The sequence below is a fragment of the Xenopus laevis genome, chromosome 3L, assembly GCF_017654675.1.
Source record: "Xenopus laevis strain J_2021 chromosome 3L, Xenopus_laevis_v10.1, whole genome shotgun sequence".
Lineage (NCBI taxonomy): Eukaryota > Metazoa > Chordata > Amphibia > Anura > Pipidae > Xenopus > Xenopus laevis.
The window spans coordinates 67,227,046-67,242,955 of NC_054375.1; the positions used below are offsets into that span (position 1 = coordinate 67,227,046).

The 15,910-nt window shown below is 38.4% G+C and overlaps 1 protein-coding gene across 1 annotated transcript in view; it reads left to right on the forward strand.

The window, feature by feature from the left end:
* Positions 1 to 6,955: 6,955 nt before the first annotated feature.
* Positions 6,956 to 15,910, forward strand: part of trhde.L (thyrotropin releasing hormone degrading enzyme L homeolog) — a 313,341-nt gene continuing 304,386 nt past the window's right edge. The window contains exon 1 of the mRNA XM_018241799.2: positions 6,956 to 8,443. Within this exon, the coding sequence (XP_018097288.1) occupies positions 7,674 to 8,443 (770 nt within the window). The 5' untranslated portion in view covers positions 6,956 to 7,673. The remainder of the gene's footprint in view (positions 8,444 to 15,910) is intronic.

The following is a 15,910-nucleotide window of genomic DNA, read 5'->3' on the forward strand; positions in this document are numbered from 1 at the left end:
AAATTGTTAATTTATTTACCTTTTTAGTTTCCAGAACTTTACAGAAATAAAGTAAAAGTTACTATTAAAGAAAAACTATAACCCCCAAACAATGTAGGTCTCTATAAAAAGATATTGCATAAAACAGCTCATATGTAAACCCCTGCTTCATGTAAATAAACCATTTTCATAATAATATGTTTTTCTAGTAGTATGTGCCAATGGGTAATCATAAATAGAAAATTGCCATTCCCCCCTGGGATCTTACAATTCACTGCAAACAAACCATACTTGTTAGGTCACATGAGCCAATTAACAGACAGAGTTGTGTCTTTTGCTTCAACATTTCTTCCTATAACAGTTAGAGTTGTAGTATTTCTGGTCAGGTGATCTGAGGCAGCACACAGACCATCACAAGATAGTGTCTCGAGGCAAGCGATGTAAAAGGGTAAGATTTACTTAAATATATAGAACAGTTTGGTAAGTTTCTTATATGCCACTTGATATGATATAATCTATCTGTTGCTTAAGTTTTCATTTTGGGGGTATAGTTTCCTTTTAAGATCTACTCTGAAGTGGCATAAACTCAAGGGAGAATATCTGAGATCCACACTTCAGAAGTGCTCCTTGTCTCAACATAAATTAATACGAACTTAAATATTAGTAAAACTCACATGAACATGTACATCATGCATGACTGCATCCCCCTTCTAAGCATTTATGTTTTTATATTTTGTTAGTGATGCAAAATGGGGGTGCCAGAGTTTGTTATTCAGAGCTGAATAATGTTATTTTTAACAAATTACATCCATTTATACATAAAACAGGCGTGGGATCCTTTATGTGTAAACCCTTTATCCAGAAAGCTCCTAATTGCATGAAGGCCATCTCCCGTAGGGTCACATTTCCTTATGTGGGAATTTTCACTTCGGAAGTCTCCACTAGACTTTGCGTAACTACTTGACACATTATTTAGTGACGGATATGTGTATTTGTCAAAATTTGCAATTATGTCTCGGCATACTTTCATCAGCTATTATTTTCTGATGCGAAAATTTTAGAACACATTTTCTCTAGTGTTATTTTCTTCCTAGGGAAACTTTGTTGACGCTTATATTTGAATTCAGGGGGTTTATAAAGGTCATATGAATGTATTTATTAGTGCTGGAATTGACCACTTTTTATTAAAAAATCCAAGAAAGCAAAATGAAGACAGAGATTTTCTATGGTAGTAGGTCACGAGCCCACCCTAAAACAAATGTGTCATACAACTTGTAAACATAATGCCACTTTAAATATCAAAACAGCGTTTTGATTTTAGTTCATGACTTTTTTGCAATACAGGCAATACGGCAATAAGATGTCACTAACATAATAATGTTGAGGATGTAGTTTCATTGTATTGTTTTGCCAGTCAGAACCCGGTGAAATAGAGGTTGATGAAAAGGATAACAAATTGAAATTTTCACACTTCGATAAATTAGCGGAAATACGATTGGTCGCCAGAGCGAAATTTTGCCTGGTGAAACTCAGCGAAATTTCTCCAGAGACAAGGTAATTCACTAGCGAAGTGTGCTACTCTTCTTTTAGTACATAGACAATGTCGCTGCAAATTGTCTTTTTAATGAAAATTTGTCAGAACAACACAAATTGGTCTTAATAAGTAATATGGCCCATAGACTCCACTTTATCCAATAATTCAGATTTTTAAAAATGATTCTCTTTTTCTCTATAGTAATAATCCTTGTACTTGATCCATACTAAAATATACTTATTCCATATTGAAGGAAAAACAAACCTTTTGGGTTTATTTATTGTTTAAATTTTTTTTTAGAAGCCTTAAGATATGATGATCCAAATTACAGAAAGATCCATTATCCGGAAAAACCCAGGTTCTCAGCAATCTGGATAGTAGATCCCATACCTTTAGCATACAGGTGGAGCAAACTTTATCTAGACATTTCAGTCGAATGCTCACCAGGTCCTACCATGTTACTCAATTTATCTTGATCATTAATACTCTGTGCTCTGTGAGTGATAAGATTTTCTCCATATCTTTTTTACACACTCGAAAACATGTTTTTATTTCCTGAAGAAATAATCTAGTTTAATAAAATAATTTTTTTATAACTGTACACCATCTGAGTTCATATTTGATCAGAAAAGAATGTTTCAGTTTTAGATAATGGAATTCCCAAAGTCAGAACAGCTTGTGCCAGGATGTTTGCAATGTATATAATACGCATCCCTCATGTCTCCTCAAAACAATTTAGGTTTGATATACTGATATTTTTCGAGCTTTCCAGCTATTGTTTGCTTGCTTGACATTTACCTACAAAAAGACAGAGCTGAATTTCATTATATGAATAACCTTCTTGACAAGTGAATGCTGCATGTTATTTCTTGGTCTGCCTGTTAAACCTGAATATTGCCTAAAGACGATTGTGATAAACCCTAATGAAAAGCACTAGTGTATGTCCTAGTCTATGCTTTTCAGCTTCATATAAAAGGATATCAATGTGTGATGAGTATTAAGGTTGGCTATAGAGTATGACAGGTAGCAAACTTAGAAATCACAATTTATGAATAGTCTTTGTCCATTTTTATATAAGGGATGATGTCTACCCCCCTCTTTTCTACTTTCTGTATTTGAGCTTTAAGGATAAATTGAACAAGCTTTCACGTGGGGGCCATCTCTCTGCATCTGATCCATTCAATATGTGACTATTTGACCACACTAGGATACACCGGCAGCATCCAGTACAGATATGTTTTTGTTTGCTTTGTTGGAGACGACACATGGAGTGTTGATATTTATATGATCCAATTCAAAGTTGAAAATAACATTGCTTACTACTTAGCAACACAGTAGCAGAGTCCATTGCCTTTGAAACAGAACTGATTTACAGTTTGCAAGCTTTGTCTGCTAGCTGTGAGCTGCACTATGGATGTATTTATGCACTGTAAGTATATTTCTGGACTTCATATATCCTAAAAATTCAAAACAGGATCACTGAAAGGAACAAAAGTAAGATTACACAGCACTTTTATAGGTTCAGAGTAAGCCAAACCTGTTCTCGAAGTGGAAATCAGTGCTTTAAGGGCTATGGCACAACAGATGCTTTGATCAACAGAATCTTCTTTGCAATGAAAAACAAGATTTAACCCTTTCACTGACATATAAAGTGTTGAACCTCATTTGCATGAACTGGAAAATCATCAGACATGCTCATGGGCAGGTAATTTGACATTTTATTTATATATATATATATATATATATATATATATATATATATATATATATATATATATACTACCTTATTGGAGATAACTCTACCTTAACGTCAAACATAGAGTGGCCAGTTTGCATAAATAGTACAGGTATAGATCCTGTCATCCAGAATGCTCAGGACATGGTGTTTTCAACATAAGGGATTTTCCATAATTTGCATCACCATTCTTTTTCTACTAAAAATTGTATTTAAATATTAAATAAGGATTGTTTTGCCTCCAATAAGGATTAAGTATATTTTAGCTAGGATGAAATACAAGAAACTGTTTTATAATGATGCACCATATCCACTAATTTGATGAAGGATTCAGAGGAATCCCGAACTGAATCTGGAGTGATAGGAGCAACCATATAGAAAAAAAATGCTTATTTTCTTATTCATGTGATAAAGAGTCCTGGATTTTTTGCTTATTACTACAGAGAAAAATAAAGTATTTCTTGAAAATTGTAGATATTTGATTAATATGAAGATGGGTATCCAGATAACAGATCCTATACTTATAACTAAATACCACAGCAATTAGTATTTAATAGGGAGAGGTAGTAGTGGATCACCATTTCCCCCAATTGAACTGGATATGTTTGAAAGTTCTAGTAAACATACACATGCATCCTTATACTGCTCCTGGGCTAATCCATAATCAAACAGCAGCAACACTTTGTGATACACCTTAGGCAAATGATTATTCTGAGGAAGGAAATGTTAATCTTCCATTCTGTCCCCCTCAAGTTGATTTTGTAATTTATAATTTTATTTGGCTGACAAATGGCTTAAGCACAATTTCTTGTATTTTGGGTGTGTGCGGTTTCTAGTTAATTCTTTGCTGATGTGGTTGAGGTATCGCCAGGAACCTAGGGACCTCTGAGCCACTGCGATAAAAACCCAGTATGAAACTTCATAACTGGAAACTGTTGACAAATCCTGGCTTCCCTCTTGTACATTTATTTAATTTAGATGAGTTAGCTTCTGTCAAGATTCCACATGCTTTGTTTACATCCGCACAAGAACATCCAAGAGAACTCTCCATATCCAAGAGACTCTCCACTTATGATTACAAAGAATTTGTTCTGTTCCACACTGTTTGTTTCCAAAGGCTCTGTCAGTCACATGCCTGTGTTTTTCTCCAAAGCGTACACTTGAAGAGACCCCACCAATTCTTGGCAACTAAATTAGTTCCATAACAGCTGGACAGCTGGGCAGCATCTGGTACTTAATGTTCCTCCGTGATCCACAAGATGGTGCCAGAGAGTAGAGTCAATTTATTAAAAACAATAAATAATAAATTAAAGGTACCAGTAATGCAGTAATGGTAAAGGTAGCTATAACTGGTGTTACAAATGTAATAAAACCATTGGCATTACACACAGTAAACATACTGTCAACAACTGTGCAACATGCAGAAAAGTGTCGCTAGTGCATTTAACCCAGAAAGTATGTAAATTGCTTTGCATGTTGAAGAAATATTACGCATTAGGAGAAGATACTGATCAATAGTTTGTTTGAAAATGTTAGTAACTGAAATACTACCCTGATGTATATGTACATTATTCTCCCCGCTATTTTGATTTACCCTTTTAACAGGAAAGAAGAAAAATGAATGACTCCTTGATTCCCAAGGTTCTGAATAAATTGCATTTTATTGATTGTTTTTAAACAAATGATCTGCTTGCTTCCTTAATTACAATTAATGTTGGAAGTTGTCTCTGCTTTGAGACCTTTTAGTGCCTATTATAATATTCATTAGTACATTCATAAAATAACCAAAAGTATGGGGAGGTACACAACCAAACCTTATGTATTCTCGGAAGAAAGTGTTTGCTATCAGCTTTTAAAAGTGTGAAAGCTCTTGGGCCAGTTATGAGTGAAGCGATGAGGAATCCAGTTGGAGAAACAGTACCATTGGATGTAAAATATCCTATGGTGGGTTATTTTTTTCATAAAAGGTTAACTTACATTGAGTTATTGGACTTGGTTTATTTTATCTTATTTACATAAGCTTTACATAGCTTTACATTTCTAGCACAAAATATGTGCATACATTATTCTATCTATAAAGTCTTATCTGCATTAATGTTTAGCAATAGGATGAGATGGCATAGATTCAGGCCCCTTTATCAATAATGGGCACATTTGACTAGGGCTATAACCAAAGGTAACAACCAATAATAAATATTCTACTTGACACTGACTGAATAATTTGCTAGTATGGGTTACAGCTAGGTACAACTTTGCCCAGTTATAGTAAATAAGTCCACTGCCTCCCATGGCTAGATGAAATAAAACATCAGCCTTAGATTCCATAGCTACTGTTACCTCTATTGGCTACACATCTGCAAAGATTAGCAATTTGCTTGCTATTAGTCAAGTAATTATTGTACTAGGAAAAATGAATGGGGCACAATTTCTCCATGTAATCCCTACCAACCACTCTGCGGTTAGTTTTGCCTAGTAGTACAATGGAACAAATATCTATTGGTTTCAATACTGGAGAAAACGTTCTTGTTGCTACTAACTCTCTTTTTGTTGCAAAATCTTAATGCACAATGATAGCGCACCTACAGTATAACTTATTTAAGATGCCCGGTAAAGTAAAAAACAGAAATGCAGAATCCGGATGGGTGTCTAGAGAGATCCAAAACAATACTAACACTGGGAAAAAATCATATTCATTTAAGCAGATCTGTTTAGATGGATGAATGATTTATATAACTATATATAAAGAACTGTGATGATGATTTGCAATTGCCTTAATTGTACTACTTGCACTTTGGATAATATAAAGGAGTGAATGGGCAGTAAGGGAAGCTTTCTAGAATAATACTCTAGTACAGTGGACTCCAACCAGTGGCTTGTGAGGAACGTATTGCTCACCAACCCCTTGAATGCTGCTCTCAGTGTCCTCAAAGCAGGTGCTTATTTTTAAATTCCTGGTTTGGAGGCAAGTTTTGGTTGCATAAAAAACACATAGGCTGCCACATAGATAATACAAGATCACAGCCCATATTTGGCACCCCCAGGAACTTTTTGTATGCTTGTGTTGCTCCCCAGACTTTCTTTTACATCTGAATTGGGCTCATGGCATGGGTGAAAAAAGTTGGGAACCCCAGCTTTAGTACATAGTTTCTGCCACTATAATGTGCATTGAGAAAACCTTCCTCTGTCAGAATTACCTGTCCAGACATTGGGGGGGGGGCAGCGTTCATATGGGGTACAATTACAGGAGCATAAGTCATTTTGTACCAGTGAGTATGGCACATATAGTGGCCCTTTCTCGGGCTAGTGAGGAACCCAGTTGATATCTGGGGATGTGATGGAATTCCAGGAGTCACTGGTTCACCTGATCTGCTGGGTAACTGCACACCTGTACTGATGGGTAACTACAACATGGATGGACACAGTGTATATGTTGATGGAGAAGAGCAGGGTTTTCAGAGAAGCAGTAAGTTATGCGGTGTTTCTGCCCCGTGCAGAGTGTTTGGGAGTTTGGTCATTTCGCCCCCTCAATCCCCTGTAACGTTGATCTCAGCTATGGGAAATGCTCTGTCTCCGCTTTATTAGTCTCCATGCTGCGCCAAATACTCGGCGGTCGGCTCCGCACCTCTCACATAGCCGACTCACCTGAGAGCAGAACACCAAATAGCCAGCAGCCCCGCTAAGGGGGAAGTAGTAGGCGTGTCAGAGGGCACTAGAGGTGCTGATTGGCTGGGAGAGTAGGGGCGGAAAAGAGAAGAGCGAGGGACGTGCGAGGGATGGGGGTTGTTTGAGAGCGGAATCCAGGACGTTTAAAGCTGTGTACATTGGGCCGGCTCAATGGGCACATAGAGCTGCCACCAGGAGCCGCCTGTAGGTCGGTGCACATATAAAGGCTTCCCAGTGTACCTGCTGTGAGGCGGATGAGGGGGGGATAGTCGTTGCAGGCACCTGGCGCTGTTTGCGATCTGCAGCACCGGCAGCAGTGTTACACACAGAGAGCTGTGCAGGACAGATGGGGAGGCTGTAGGGCATGAGGCAGCCAGAAGCACAACTTGCCCGGGATGTGTTCGTGTCTTGTCCCTCACAGCTTCATTACACCGAGGAAAGGACATGATCAGCCCAATCACAAGTGCCTTTGATTTGCTCGCGACCCATTGGAGTTGGGAAATGGCATAGAGCAGCCCTGTCACTCACTTCTCCTCCCCCTCATAGACACACTTCTCACTATCCCACTAGCAACAAAGTGCTGCGCGTAGGGCACGAGACATTGCAACTTGCCAGCCACTGCGGGAGAGGATGAAAGGAAAGGCTTCCGTGTGTGCAAGTGACAGCGAGCGATGGCCCATGTAAAGCCCCGAGTCCGAGGCAGCATGTTGGCAGAAAGCTCGGTGCCTTCCTTTCCCCCGGGTAACGGCATGAGCGGCTGCTATGGCTGGAGACAGTGAGAGGCAAGAGCAGGACAAGAGCTTCTTTCCCAGTCCCACGTTAATAGAAGACAGCGGGATGAGGAACGGCAGAGGGCTGCAGGAGCAGTGGGCTGACACCGTGGCAGTGAGAAGCAGGAGCACAGAAAGGCACATGACTGTTCATAGGAAGCTGCTGCTGCTGGCATTTGCCGTCTCTATCCTGGCTCTCATCGTGGTCACTATTGTCGCGGTGCTGCTCAGCGTTCGCTTTGAGGAATGTCCAGACGGATCCAGCAGGGTGATTAACAGCAGCGTCCTGGAGGCGGCCCGCTTCAACCACAACCCACAGGGAGACAAGGATTCGGGGCCAGGGACCCAGCGGCCGCCACTGAAAGAGCCCGAGGAGGAATGGAAGCCTTGGACTTACCTGAGGTTACCCACTCACCTGAGACCCCTGCACTACAACCTCATTCTCTCCGCCTTCATGAACAACTTCACTTTCAGCGGGGAACTCAATGTGGAGATCGAGTGCGTGAACTCCAGCAGATACATCGTTGTCCATGCCCACAGGCTGGCGGTGGAGAGGGTGCAGGTGGCCGAGGACAGGGTGGCCGGGGAGGTGAACGTCTCTCATTATTTTGCTTATCCGCAAAACCAAGTTCTGGTGGTGGTTTTAAACAGATCCCTGGAGGCCCAGAAAAGTTATAACCTGAAGATCGTTTATAGTGCCATCATAGAGAATGAGCTCCTCGGCTTCTTCCGGAGCTCCTATGTGCTGCATGGAGAGAGAAGGTAACCTCTCCATCTATACTCCTATTTATACTCCCATCTACACTCCTATTTATACTCCCATTTATACTCCTATTTATACTCCCATCTATACTCCTATTTATACTCCCATCTATACTCCTATGTATACTCCTATTTATACTCCTATTTATACTCCTATTTATACTCCCATCTATACTACTATTTATACTCCCATTTATACTACTATTTATACTCCTATTTATACTCCCATTTATACTACTATTTATACTCCTATTTATACTCCCATTTATACTACTATTTATACTCCTATTTATACTCCTATTTATACTCCCATCTATACTCCTATTTATACTCCTATTTATACTCCTATTTATAATCCCACCTATACTCCTATTATACTCCCATTTATACTCCCATTTATATTCCTATCTATACTCCTATTTATACTCCTATTTATACTCACATTTATACTCCTATTTATATTTCTATTTATACTCCTATTTATACTCCCATCTATACTCCTATCTATACTTCTATCTATACTCTTATTTATACTCCCATTTATACTCCTATTTATACTCCTGTTTATACTCCCATTTATACTCCTATTTATGCACTCTAGTAACACTTGCCTCTCTGTCTCTCTTTCCCTCACATCTTCCCTATTATCCTTCCCTGCTTTCTATCTATTGACATTTTAATGAGCTTTCTGCCTCCGATGACCTTTCTGTATTAGCTGACTGGCCCTGTGCCAGGAGAGTCCTGTGTATGTCATCAGTTAGCCCAATACTTTTGAAAGTGTTATTCCCCTTGCTGAAGTGAACATTTGCAGCTTATTCTTTAAAACATTAATAATGTTACATCACTGCTGAAGGTACCTGAACAGTAGAACACATAAGCCATTTATATATTCATATTAAACTTGAACATTTTGCATTTTGGCTGCCCTTTTCAAAATAGTTACTTTTCTTCGTATTGACAAGTATTTGTAAAGCTCCAACATATTGCTCATTGCTGTACAGTGTGTGTACATCAAACATTTATATTAAAACTGACAGATGCAGGTGTTACAGGGAACCCTGCTCAGCAGAGCTTACAATCTAAAACAAGGCAGTATGAGGCAGACAGCGAGGGTTGTTGTTAACCCTTCATAATGCCTTAGAATACATTTTAGTTTAAGGAAACACACCTCTCTGAACAAAGAGTTGAAATATTCAAAACTGTGTCTTCATGCCATTAAAGTGATACTGACACTAAACATTTTCTTTTGAATATATTAATCTACACATAAAGTAATCTATAGGTCACATTGATCGTTTTTCGCTGATAGTTCTGCTTTTGTAAGTAATTGTCACGTGAAGTTCCTAAACCTGACTGTTTTGCCAACAAGACTGTCCCTTCTTAACCTGTCAGAGTTTCTAATGCTAACGGACTCCTGCTGCACAAATATGGCAGCCCCCTCATAGAGGAACAGGGTAGTAAGAAAGGTAATGTAAAAGCATTAGGCAAATACTTTTATGGCAAACTTATGTAATGATAGATAATAAAAATGGTTATTTTCTGATGTCAGTATCTCTTTAACTGTTTCTGAACTACAGCTATCAGTATCCTACACAGCAGCTACTATAGACTGATGTGTGTGGCGGGTGGGTTTGGGAAGCTGGAAAGTGTTGTTGAGTTGCAAGCGAGGACAGAACGGTTAGAGATCCCTCATCTCCATGCTGAAGGCAAATACGAGGGAGCAGCCCCCACGCATGATAGCAGTGTACAGAAAGAGAATGAGAGGAGCACAGCTGCAGATGACTAACTTGGATACCTCTTGTCAACTCAGCTGCAAATCAGTGGCTGTCCTTTGCCTCCTCAGAGGTTCAGGAGATGAGAGCAGAAGTGGCACTTGTTAATTCTCCCTTTTACATGCGGCTCCCAAATGAGAGAAACTGGCAAAGTTCTTACTGGAAAAAAATCTCATTAACATGCATTTTATTTGCTATGCTTTCATTTTAATTACTGCACTGGGGTAGGCTCTCTGAATCTGCATAAACTACTCCTAATTTGTATAATTTGCATATAATTGAAAAGCCTCCAGCTTAGTGTCACCCAGCCCTGCCAGTGTATGTGTGTAAAAATGACAGCAACTGTAAATTGCATTTGACAAAGGCAAGCAAAATGTACAACACCTTGCCCTAGATTTGTAACCAATGCCCTTCCTTGTTAAATGATTAACATCCTGCTCTTGTCTGGTAACAGTGCTCTGCCACTTAGTGACTCCCAGATGTGTTCATCTCAGCAACGTGTAGTCTCGCTTCTAGGAGGTTTCATGTACTGTAGGTAGGCACAAGGACATACCTCTGGGGGCCAAGCTGGCTGTTACACTGTATGTGCTGCACTTGGTCTGCCTAAGAATCACTTTTTCCTTACTGAGATGTTACACGTGCCCTAAAGCCCCATATCAAAGTTTTAAAACTTCAAGAACCGAAAAGATCAGAGAGGATCGTGTAGTTAATGACACAATCATTATGACACTTCAAAGTAACTGTAACCTCACTAATTACAGGAATGCAAAATTGATACAAAATATAATTTATTTATTACAATCCTTTAAATAGCACCAACATGCTTTATGTAGCACTGAGACTGTTTTTATTTTCCTATCAGTACCTGACCCAGTCAAGCACTCTGTATGCACACATTGCCTGTTTACATGCTTGTACTTTGTGTGTGTATGTGTGTATATAGATATCTCCAAAAGAATCTGCACTCTGAGGACTTATAGATGAATAAAATTGGTCGTTATTTACAGAACTTCAGTCTGACATTTCGGCCCTATCCAAGGCCTTTCTCAAAGTTTGAGAAAGTCCTTGGATAGGGCCAAAACATCAGACCGAAGTTCTGTAAATAAAGACCAATTTTATTCATCTATAAGTCCTGAGAGTGCGGATTCTTTTGGAGGTATTGTGGAAATTTTGTTGTTTCTGCACCCAGGCATACTTACTAACTTTGTTGTGAGTGCTGGTAGCCCCGAGGAATATATATATATATATATATATATATATATATATATATATATATATATATATATCTATATATATATATATATATATATATATCTATATATATATATATAGGGTCGGCCTGGGGGGCTCGGGGCCCACCGGGACTCCTGTCCAGGGCCGCTGTCCAGGGCCCCCCTTCGGACCCCCTATTGCGACGCCGCGCAAAAGGAGCCGCGCCACCAGCATGTGCAAATGGCGCTGCGTGACGCCGCAATTTTTTTGTAGGGCCAGGAGATCGGGAGAGGGGTCTGGCCCAGCAGGGGCCCACCGGGTTTTTTGCCAGTTTTTTGCCAATCCGACCCTGTGTGTATATATATATATATATATATATATATATATATATATATATATATATATATATATATATATTTATATATGTTATCTGGAAAACCCTAGGTCCTGAACATTCTGGATAAAATCACATACCTGTATCTTAATTCCCTAATTCAGAGCTTTCTGGATAAGTGGGTTTCCAGATAAGGGATGGATCCCATACCTGCATATGACTCATTATAATACAGTCACGGTAGTCTTCTTTCAGTTAAATGCCTTTTGTATTTAAAGTAAAGTATGATCCATACCAGCATATTCCTAATAATGATGCAATGAGACTCCTCTTGCATACATATATATTAACATAATACGTTAGGTTGAAAAAAGACAGAAGTTCATCAAGTTCAACCTTTTATGTCTATATATAACATGCCTAACTACTAGTTGGTCCAGAGGAATCCTACAGGGATGTCAGGATTAATTCCCCGAATACTGAGGTTCTGAAACCATAACAAGTTTTACTCATTCTTCCACACGCTAACAGAAAATACTTATCGAATAGAAACACATGCAACAAATTTATACAAGTGTGTGCTTACATGGCCAAACTTAAATCAAGATTGCACTGTTACCCAAAATGTTTACTGTCATGTGAAGCTTTAAATTCAAGAATGTTTTTTTTCTTGTAAAACAACAAAAGCTTTTTTTAGAATCATATGAATATAAAGAAGATTTACTAATAAATACATACATGTTATTATAGTGTATACGGCTGTTATACTGTGAGTGTGGCTATGCTAAGTGTGACATGCCCCATTATACTTATAAGTAGTTTACTTGGATATACTGTATAAGGAGAATATGTTATTTTAGGGTTACGGTCATAAGAATACAATTGCACACAAGAGAAGCGATGCTTTGTGAAAAAGAAGAGCAAATCAAATCTCATCCCCAGAATACTCTAAGATGATTCTGAATCTGTTGCAAATGTATTGAAATAATAAAAGAGTGACATTTTGAATAGAACAGCACTACTGCTGTGTTTGGATCGCAGTGGCTGTACAAATAAATGCCTTTGTCCTGCCAAATTGCTTAAGCCTGACTCTTCCAAATAACTTGGGAAACTTTCAGAATCACTTTTTCCTTCTTTGCAAGTTTATTTCTGTTCTGTTGTTTCCTGTCTATAGTTTCATCTACCATGACTTTTAGGTACACCATAATATATATTTTATTCATTTTCAAAGTCAATCCAGGGGACCCCACTATCAACCAAACGTTACAGGGTCATCTCTCTTGAGCGCACAAAGATGAATTGGGCTATGTTAATTTGACAGATCCACCTGTGCTATTGGCAGGCATCTATTTAAAATTTGCACTGATACAGTGATTCCACAGTCACTTGATAAAGCTGCTGTCAGTGCAAAAATAATTCTTTTTTGCCTACACATGTTCATTCCAGTGTAATTCTTTAGTAATATCAGAAGATGATTGTCACTAAAATGCATCCTGCCTGCTGATCTAATAGGAAAGAAAGCAGTTCAACACTTAGCATATTTTAATATCACCTTGTCTGATCATAATTTAATTTTCTGTGTTTTCAGCTGCCTGGGGAAAGTAGTATTCTGTTCCTCATCAGAATGATTAAAAAACAAAGAGGGAATGTTCACTAAAGTTGTTTCCCTCTGCCTATTAAAATAGCACTTCAGTCCAAAAAAGAGGGAATGGTCATCCCTTTTGACTTTTCTTAACATCCACATTTACTTTTTACACACGCTAAATGAAGTATTTGCAGCTTTCGGTTTGATCACTGCAGTCTTACCAGGATAACCAATGAGATCCAAATGCCCATAACCGCTGCCTGTTATATTGGAAGCATATTTTTTTTATATGGCACATGAGAACTATTTTCACAGGAGAAAACGGGCATTCAAGTTTTCAGATGATAGCATTTTCCCTTTTGTGCCAAAGTTGTATGCTTTCAGTACATTATAGTGGGAAATGCCTGACTTTAGTTCGGAGAGCTTGGATCAATTCAGTTTTCTCAAAGAAGATCACAGTGATCTAAAAAATGAATGTGTCATTGTCCTGAATACCCCCTTTTAATAGCATAGGTATACAATTGCACCTGCACAGCATCCCATAGCATCCAATCAACAATTTTCAACAAATCAACTTTACTCAGCAAAGACAGAATGACGGCACCTTTGGGACAGAGTTCTGTTGTCATTTCATAATGCAGGATAGAACCAGTGCTTTGTGACAGAATGGAAGGAGAGTCAGACACATAAATAACAGGACATACAGTAGCTGTGACATAAAGGTGTTGAAAACTTTTTTCAAGTTTCAGTTAATGATTTTTCCTTAACACATTTCTACTTTTCTTTGCACATTGCTCTCAAGTACAAATAAGGCAATTATATTTTGTTGACTGTCCCTGTCTTAACATTAGAGATGTTAAAAGTGAAAGAGGGGGTTGAACATGGGTGTTGGATGGAGCAGTCATTCATGAGCTGCATTACTAATGTGAAGGTGCCAGCCACCTTATGGACACTGAAAAGTGGTGGGCTTCAAGCACAAAGGAAAATGTAATTTTATCTTTTTATTCATATAGCAACTACAGGTTTATGCAGTACTTTACAGAGCATATTTATTGCATCAGTCCCTGCCCCAATGGAACAAACAATCTGAGGTCCCTATCACACGTACACCCAAGAGAAGTCAGAGGAAACCCATGCAGAGACTCAGAAAGGGCAATAATGTTGGCATTAAATACAGGGCCCCAGCGTTGTAAGCCAGCAGTGCTAACCACTCACCTACCATATCACCAGTGACTTGGCAGCAGAGCACTAACTGAATGGATACTGGTTCTGTACATTGTACTGTATGTATTTATATAGGGAAACAGAAGAAGGTCGGCACACAGGCATTAAAGTTGCAGGATTCCCTGCTCGTTTAATGTGCAGAATGCAACGTTTCAGGGTCACGCATGCTTGACGAAGGGGCGTGACCCCGAAACGTTGCATTCCGCACAATAAATGAGCATGGAATGAGGTCCCTGTCCCAAAGAGCTTACAATCTACATTTAGTTTAAGTACATCTAATAGTATTCAGCACATACCATATATCCTTCATATATCTGCACATACCAACAACATATGGAATTTAACAGCATTCCTTTTATCAAAGCTAGCCAGAGGCTGAATTCTTCTTCCATATGCCAGTACATTAATCATGCAGCCAATATGCATCTAATATAAGTACTTTCATATTGTGCTTTTTTTGTAACTTTTTGCAATATTAATCTCCATGTTAATCTGTGTTAATTAACATCTATATCTGAATTTGCTGGTTTTCTTCTGTTAATTAGCATTCCTATCACAGCTTTTCGGCTTTCTTTAGAAGCTGATGAGTTGCTGCTGGATTCTGGGAACTGTAGTTTAGTCATTGGCTGTGTATAAAATATCCAAAAAAAGCTATCTGTCATTGCATTATACTTAAACCAGAAGGAAACTGGATTTAAAGTTTCCATTTGCATTGCTATAGGGAAAATTTTACTGGCAGTAATTTTACTTCCATTCTACTTCCATATATTAAGTATCATGTGTTAAGTATCATGTGGTACAGGAGATATTATGAGATGCTAAATGTACTCTTTAATAAAAGCAACATGTCAAACATCTTTTACACTATATCTGACAGACTGAAAATGTAGTTAAGACTGTGCTCTTGCACACCGAGTTCGGAGTTAACAACCCGAAAACTCGAATTGATTGTATTTTCGGTGAAAAAAAAACTCGAATTGATTGAGTTTTCAAGTGAAAGCCTCTGAAAAAAAAATCATGAAGGCTATTAACATGTTCAAATGGTTCAAGGGACCTCTGCCATTGACGTCTACATGACCTCAACAGGTTTTAAATTTTTGAATTAAAGCTATTTCCAGGGTCAGGATATAATAAATCTCAAAAAAGTATTTTTATACTCAAAAATAACCTAAAAAACTTGAATTTTCGTGGAAAACAACACCTCGAACCTTAATTAATCTGCCCCTAAGTTTTCACAAGCTGATCATAGATATATTTGATCAGTTGCCAGGCTTAACAGAAGGTTAATGTGCTATTGGCCATCCATGTGGTGAAATGCTATTCTATATATGTTCTGTAGC